General features: G+C 43.4%; 1 protein-coding gene across 1 annotated transcript in view; it reads left to right on the top strand.

Moving 5' to 3' along the window:
* Positions 1 to 8,525, top strand: part of LOC122558720 (nuclear factor of activated T-cells 5-like) — a 236,777-nt gene that overhangs the window by 208,376 nt on the left and 19,876 nt on the right. Inside the window, exon 15 of the mRNA XM_043707513.1 lies at positions 7,569 to 7,837. Coding sequence (XP_043563448.1) covers positions 7,569 to 7,837 — 269 coding nt within the window. The remainder of the gene's footprint in view (positions 1 to 7,568; positions 7,838 to 8,525) is intronic.

Consider the following 8,525-nt stretch of genomic DNA (forward strand, 5'->3'; position numbering starts at 1 on the left):
CCCCCTCAACACAATCTCCCCAGCCTCTATCACACCCCACAATCTCCCCAATCTCTCCCACACCCAACAATGTGCCATACCAATGATTGCAGTTTAGCTAGTGTTCATTGATGTCACACTCAGTTGAATGCAGGCTTGAACATAGAATAATACAGCGCAGAACAAGCTCTTCGGCCCTCAATGTTGTGCCAAACTGTGAACTAATCTAAGCCCGTACCCCAACACTATCACATCATCATCAATGTGCTTATCCAAGGACTGTTTAAATGCCCCTAATGTGGCTGAGTTAACTGCATCCTTACCACTCTGTCAGTCAACAGCCTGCCTCTGACATCTGTCTTAAATCTATCACCCCCTCAATTTGCAACTGTGTCCCCTCATACGAGCCAACATCATCATCCTAGGGAAAAGACTCTCACTGAAGAAGGGCTTATGCCCGAAATGTCGATTCTCCTGCTCCTTTGCTGCCTGACCTGCTGCGCTTTTTCCAGCAACTCATTTTTCAGCTCTGATCTCCAGCATCTGCAGTCCTCACTTTCTCCTAAAAGACTCTCACTGTCTACCCTATCTAATCCTCTGATCATCTTCTATGTCTCTATTAAATCCCCTCTTAGCCACCTTATTTCCAATGAGAACAGATCCAAGTCCTTCAGCCTTCCCTCATAAGATCTTCACTCCAGACCACGCAACATCCTGGTAAATCTCCTCTGCACCTTTACTTATGCTTCCATATCCTTCCTGTCATGGGGCAACCAGCACTGCACACAATATTCCTACTGAGACCGCACTGGTGTTTTGTATAGTTGCAGCATGACATTGCAGCTCTGGAACTCAATCCCTCTACCAGTAAAACCTAGCACACCGTCTGCCTTCTTAACAGCACTATCAACGTGGGTGGCAACTTTCAGGGATCTATGTGAATGAACTCCAAGATCCCTCTGCACGTCCACACTACCAACAATCCTTCCATTGACCCAGGATTTGGCCCTCATGTTATTCTTCCCAAGGTGAATCACCTCGCATCTGTATAGAACTCCATTTGCCACCTCTCAGCCCAATTCTGCAGTTTATCAAAGTCCCCTGAAACCTGTAACATTCTTCCACACTGTCCACCAATGCACCGACTTTGGTGTCATCTGAAAACTTGCTAACTCATCCACCTATTCCTGCGTCCAAGTCATTTATAAAAATGACAAACGGTGGTCCCAAATCAGATCCTTGTGGCACACCACTGGTGACTGGACTTCAGACTGAATATTTTCCATTAGCCACCACTCACTGCCTTCTTACAGAAAGCCAGTTTCTAATCCAAACTGCTAAATCACCCTCAACCCCATGCCTGTGCATTTTCTCCAAAAGCCTACCATGTGGAACCTCGTCGAGGGCTTTACTGGGGCCCGTGTACACCATGTCAACTGCTCTGCCCTCATCCACATGCTTGGTCACCTTCTCAAAGAGCTCAATGAGATTTGTGAGACACGACCTGCCCTTGACGAAGCCTTGTTGACTACCTCCAATCAAATTGTTGCTTGCTAGATGATTATATATCCTATCTTTTACAATCCTTTCCAAAATTTTCTCTGCAACAGACGCAAGGCTCACTGCTCTATAAATATCTGCATCATCTGAATTGTACTTCTTGAACAAGGGCACGGCATTTGCAATCCCCCAGTCCTCTGGTACTAAACCTGTAGACAATGATGACTCAAAGATTGAGCCAAAGGCTCTGCTATCTCTTCCCTAGCTTCCCAGAGAATTATAAAAAGGTAACTAGGGAGAAAATAGGGCCCCTCAAAGATCAGCAAGGTGGCCTTTGTGTGGAGCCACAGAAAATGGGGGAGATACTAAATTAATATTTTGTGTCAGTATTTACTGTGGAAAAGGATATGGAAGATATAGACTGTAGGGAGATAGATGGTGACGTTTTGCAAAATGTTCAGATTACAGAGGAGGAAGTGCTGGATGTCTTGAAATGGTTAAAGGTGGATAAATCCCCAGGGCCTGATCAGGTGTACCCGAGAACTCTGTGGGAAGCTGGAGAAGTGATTGCTGGGCCTCTTGCTGAGATATTTGTATCATGTTGTGCCGAAAGACTGGAGGTTGGCAGATGTGGTGCCACTGTTTAAGAAGGGCGGTAAAGACAAGCCAGGGAACTATAGACCGGTGAGCCTGACCTCAGTGGTGGGCAAGTCGTTGGAGGGAATCCTGAGGGACAGGGTGTACATGTATTTGGAAAGGCAAGGACCGATTCGGGATAGTCAACATGGCTTTGTGCATGGGAGATCGTGTCTCACAAACTTGATTGAGTTTTTTGAAGAAGTAACAAAGAAGATTGATGAGGGCAGAGCAGTGGATGTGGTCTATATGGACTTCAGTGGGGCATTCGACGAGGTTCCCCACGGGAGACTGATTAGCAAGGTTAGATCTCATGAAATACAGGGAGAACTAGCCATTTGGTTTCAGAACTGGCTCAAAGGTCGAAGACAGGGGGTGGTGGTGGAGGGGTGTTTTTCGGACTGGAGGCCTGTGACCAGTGGAGTGTCACGGGGATTGGTGCTGGGTCCTCTACTTTTGTGTCATTTACATGAGTGATTTGGATGCGAGCAGGGGAGGTACAATTGGTGAGTTTGCAGATGACACCAAATTGGAGGTGTAGTGGACAGCGAAGAAGGTTACCTCAGATTACAACGGGGACTTGATCAGATGGGCCAATGGGCTGAGGGGTGGCAGGTGGATTTTAATGTAAATAAATGCAAGGTGCTGCATTTTGGGAAAGCAAATCTTAGCTGGACTTATACACTTAAGGGTAAGGTCCTAGGGGGTTTTGCTGAACAAAGAGACCTTGGAGTGCAGGTTCATAGCTCGTTGAAAGTGGAGTCGCAGGTAGATAGGCTAGTGAAGAAGGCATTTGGTATGTTTTCCTTTATTGGTCAGAGTATTGAGTGCAGGACAATAAATAGACAAAGTCTTTTCCCTGGAGTCGGGGAGTCCAGAACTAGAGGTCATAGGTTTAGGGTCAGAGGGGAAAGACATAAAAGAGACCTAAGGGGCAACTTTTTAATGCAGAGGGTGGTATGTGTATGGAATGAGCTGCCAGAGGATGTAGTGGAGGTACAATTACTACATTTAAGAGACATTTGGATGGGTATATGAATAGGAAGGATTTGGAGGGATATGGGCAGTGTGCTGGCAGGTGGGACTAGATTGGGTTGGGATATCTGGTTGGCGTGGACAGGTTGGACCCAAGGGTCTGTTTCCATGCTGTACATCTCTATTACCGTGTTGCATTACCGTGTCATGCAACTTAAATGACATATTGAACAAACCTAGATTGCGGTCAGGTTTTGGTTCATTAATATGTAAATCCCAGAACTACATTTAAGTCACATTTTTGAGATAACTTAAGGTTTTATAAAAGAAAAGGTGACATTCAGCTCAGACAGTGTGTTAAAGGTGTGAGATTAGTGTCTGTCTGTATCCCAATCTTGAGTCAGACTGGTTCTATTTCCAAAGTAGGAATTTATAAAATATTATATGGATTGACTGCCTGCGGATTGTGAGCATTTTGTGCAAAATAGAATGTATCTGCAAATTTAGCTCATAGGCTTGCGTGTGTGTGTGTGTGCGCACACGTGAGTGTGTTTTTGTATGTGTGCATGTTAGGTTGAGTGTGAAGGAGTATAAGCCTGTGAGAGCGTTTTTTGTGTGTGTGTGTGTGTGTAAGTGTTAGTGTAGTGCGGTCACCTGTAGTGTGACATGAATCATGGGTCCTGTTTGAGGCCATCCTCAACTTGCTATCAGCCTCTGCTTGGCCACTCTGCATTGTTGCATATTGAAATGGCGATTAATGTGCCACAGTGAGAAATTATAATGAGCTCCTCAGGAGACAGACATGGGATGCATCCTATAGGATACCCTTCGTTGTCCAGTACTTCCCAGGAACGGAGAATCTATGCGATGTTCTTCACAACCTGCAACATATTATTGATGAGGGTGAGCACCTTTCCTATGCCTCCACTTCTTGCCTTTAAACTACCGCCAAACCATAAACAGACTATTGTTCGCAGCAAACTGCCCAGCCTTCAGGACAACATGGACCACAACACTGCACACCCTGTCACTGGTAACCATTGCAAGATGTGTCGGAGTGTCGACATGGATACCACCATTACATGTGGGGACACCACCCACCATGTATGCAGCAGGTACTCGTGTGACTCTGCTAATATCTGTTTGAAGAATGGCACGATGGTTCAGTGGTTAGCACTGCAGCCTCACAGTGGCAGGGACTCAGGTTCGATTCCTGCCTCAGGCGACTGTCAATGTGAAGTTTGCGCAAACTCCCCATGTCTGTGTGGGTTTCCCCCCACATTCCAAAAGATGTGCAGGTCAAGTGAATTGGCCATGCTAAATTGCCCATAGTGTTAGGGGTAAATGTAGGGGAAATGGATCTGAGGGGTTACTCTTTGGAGGGTCAGTGTAGACATGTTGGGCTGAAGGGCCTGTTTCCACACAGTTGGAATCTAATCTAATCAAATCATAAGCTGCAGGCAAGGATGCCCTGAGGCATAGTACATTGGGAAGACCAAGCAGACGCTACGACAATGTCTGAATGGATACTGTACAACAATCACCAGACAGGGGTGTTCCCTCCCAGTCGGGGAACACTTCAGCAGTCAAGTACATTCGGCCTCTGATCTTTCAATGACCATCCTCCAAGGTGGACTTCAGGGAACCCTACAACAGAGTGGCCGAGCATAGGCTGTTAGCCAAGTTTTGAACCAATGAGGATGGCCTCAACCAGGACCTTTGGTTATCTCTCTTTCTCTCTCTCTCTCTGTCTCTCTGTCTCTCTCTCTCTCTCTCTCTCTCTCTCTGTCTTTTTCTCTGGTGTGGACTTGTTGGGCCGAAGAGCCTGTTTTCACACTGTTAGGAATCTAATCAAATCTAATCTAATCTAATCCTTTCATTGACTTGGGCTGAATATTTTAGTTTGATGGTTCCATGGTGTAGTTCAAATCTGTCCTCACCTGACACCCAAGTTGGATTTCTAAAATTCATTCTCCTGTCCAAAAGCTAATATTTTTGTAATTGGATCAGTGCCACAAGTAGACACCAAATAGTAGCTAGGAAACGGTCAGTTTTGTTCTTTTAACTTCAGCTAAATTTCCCACTTTTGAGACACATTCAAGATAATGTTTGGTTAAAAATTAAGAGCTATTGTGCAGAGATGAATTGGGTTGATTAATAAAGATGCACTTGTAACCTGATACGTACCCAGAATGTTCTTGCATTCTCTCAAACTGGCTAAATCTGGATTAATTCTACACAGGATAGTCTGCTGACTTGTAGGCAGTAATTTAATGTTGTGACATTCATTTCAAGAAACTGTGTATTGTCTGAGGATCGTTCATTGAAACATTTGGAGTCAGCATTATAAACTTGGCAACTTCACTGGAATCAAATGCCATGAACTAAATGGAAGGTTTTGCTTAATTTCTGAGGGCTTGTGCACATGAACAAACTGTTTAACTGCTTCAAAGTGAGACCTCTGTTTTGTTTTACTGTGATGGTATCAATTACTATTTAAATTCAGCTACAGTTTTAGGCATGCAGTTTGCTGCCTGATGTGAGGAGGCAGGCGGAATTGTGAGATTGTATTGTAGTTAGCAAGCGAGTCAAAATCATGTTATGCACTTTACTTGCTCCTTGCAAGTTAATGTTAAGCATACGTACTAAATAAAACAAGTAAAATAAACTTGTTTTTATATTACACACCACTTCTGCCCACAGCAAGAATCCGCAAATAGCAATGTGATAAAGCAAAGGTGATCTGCCTCAAGCTGATTTGAAGGATAAGTATTAACCAGGACACTGGAATAACTCTGTGTCTTTGCATAGTGTCTGGGGATCGATTCTTGTTCACCTGAGACAATAGATAGGATGCTGCTGTCTTGTCTCGATAGAAGAAGGCCGCCTCCAACAGTGCCTTAATCCCTGAGTACTGCACTGTCAACCTAAAATTTTGTGGTTGCCTCTAGAGTAGACCTCGACTGGGCAACCTCTTGACTCAGTGAGGGAAATATTGTGTCGCAACTGATGTTAAGGAGCTTGGCTAATGTGATGGGTATAGAAGCAAAAGCATTGGTCAGCACGTGATTAATTGAAATTCTTAGTGATATAAAATTTTATTCATCCACGTTCTCTAATTTCCCCTCTTTTTCTCCTTCCACCCCTCTGTGTACGCCTGTCGCTCTCTCTCTCTCTCTCTCTCGCTCTTTTTCTCTCTCCTCACGCACACACAGACACTCTCATACGCACGCATTCCCACCCCTCTCTCAGGCCTATACTCCATCACACTTTCACACACTTTACCAAGCATGCACACATGCAACCACACACACTTTCACATGCACTCGCACTCACGTATACATACACTCTTCCCCCTCTCTCATTCACGTGCACACACACATCTAAACCAATGGGGTGAATTTGCAGATATTTTGGTCAAAAAGTGCACAATCTGCAGGCAGTCAATCCCTGTAATATTTTATAAATTCCTACTTTGGAAATAGAACCAGTCTGTATCAAGATTGGGATACAGATAAACTCCAACCTCACACATTTAATGTATTGTCTATGCTGAGATATCACCTCTTTTTTATAAAACCTTGGGTTATCTTAAGAATGTGACTTAAAAGAAATTCTGAGACTTAAATTAATGAACCGAAACCTGCAAACCCATTCTAAAAGATGAAAGACTTAACAGCAATCTAGGTTTGTTCAATATATTATTTCAGTTGCATGACACTGTAATCTTTTGCGATAAATTCTGTTTTATGATCCTGTTCACAGCTACCTGATTAAGGGGGAGCTTCTAAATAAACCTGTTTGTGTATAACCTAATATTGTGTGATTTTTAACTCTGTCCACCCCAGTCCAATACTGGCTGCTCCATATCTTCATAAATAATGCAGACGGTGTTCAGAATTACATGGGAAATTGTTTTGTGATTTTCAGTTGTTGTTTTCATGTTCTGGTCGTATGAGTTGTGTTCATACACTGGACCCTTTTCTTTGGATGCAAAAAGAATACGACAATATATTGATTTTTCGGTGGGGAACAAATTCTGGAGATGGCCAATCCTGCAACTTTCTCAATTGAAATGCCCTGACCAATCAGTTTATCTGACCAGCCTGCATTTCATCAGTTAAATAAGATTAACAATTAACAGTTTCTGAAATGCCAATCATGATCTTACCAATTAGCATTCTTTTGTCATGGTGTAGACAAATATTGTACCTGCATTCATAGAATATAGAAAATGCTGGAACGAGTAAACAGATCAGGCAGCACCCAGAGTGTGGGCAACAGAGTTTATGTTTCAAGTCCAAAATATTTCAACAGAAATGGATAAAGAGGTTTAACAGCTTCTGAATAAGAAGAGGGGTGGGGAAAGGTGGCAGGGGGGAGACATAGAGAATAAAAAGAAGTATTGAGCTTCAAGTAAAGAATATAGCACAACCATTTGTTACCACAGAAATATACACAAAATCTTATTTCTACAGATTGTGGACAGTTAATGAATATAACAAATGTATCCCAATCATGTCCCACTGGACCATCAACGTTATCTGATCAACTACTTGCGATGAGCCAGCCAGGACAGGCACAGACTGAAGGACAAGCTGTTTCTACACTTCTTCCCCAGCAGATGACTGACACAAGGCAACTGTCATCAACCATTACTGCAGAAGAGAACATGGAAAAAATTGATGACATCCTCGTGACTTTACAGAACCAAGGAAGCAACATCAGCCGATCTTTTAATCCATAGGTAGGATGATTTTGGTACTGTACAAAAGCATTTTTCTACTACTATAATTAATAAATAATATTAATGCCAGATTTAGGCTGAGGTTTTAACTTTCAATAGTAATCGTGTGATTGCAAACTATATAATTCCTCAAATCATGCTGTTCTGATCATGATTATACTATGAGGTGGGGTAAAAGAGGGGGAGGTGTGGCATTGTTTGTCAAAGATAGTATTACAGCGGTGGAAAGGACGATGGATGAGGACTTGCCATCTGAGGTAGTTTGGGCTGAGGTTAGGATAGGAAAGGGCGAGGTCACCCTGTTAGGAGTCTTTTACAGGCCTCCTAATAGTCCTAGAATCATTGAAGAAAGGATTGGGAAGGTGATCCAGGAGATGAGTGACAGTAATAGGGTGGTTGTTATGGGGGACTTTAACTTTCCTGATATTGATTGGGAAAGCTATAGCTCAAATTCGTTAGATGGGTCAGTGTTTGTTCAATGTGTGCAGGAGAGTTTCCTGACACAATATGTAGACAGGCCAACAAGAGGTGAGGCCATACTGGATTTGGTTCTGGGTAACGAACCAGGCCAGGTGTTAGAATTAGAGGTAGGTGAGCACTTTGGGGATAGTGACCATAATACGGTGATTTTTACACTCGTGATGGAGAGGGATAAGTGAGGACGACAGGGCAAGAGTTATAGCTGGGG

The sequence above is a fragment of the Chiloscyllium plagiosum genome, chromosome 17 (assembly GCF_004010195.1).
Source record: "Chiloscyllium plagiosum isolate BGI_BamShark_2017 chromosome 17, ASM401019v2, whole genome shotgun sequence".
NCBI classification, from domain to species: Eukaryota; Metazoa; Chordata; class Chondrichthyes; order Orectolobiformes; family Hemiscylliidae; genus Chiloscyllium; species Chiloscyllium plagiosum.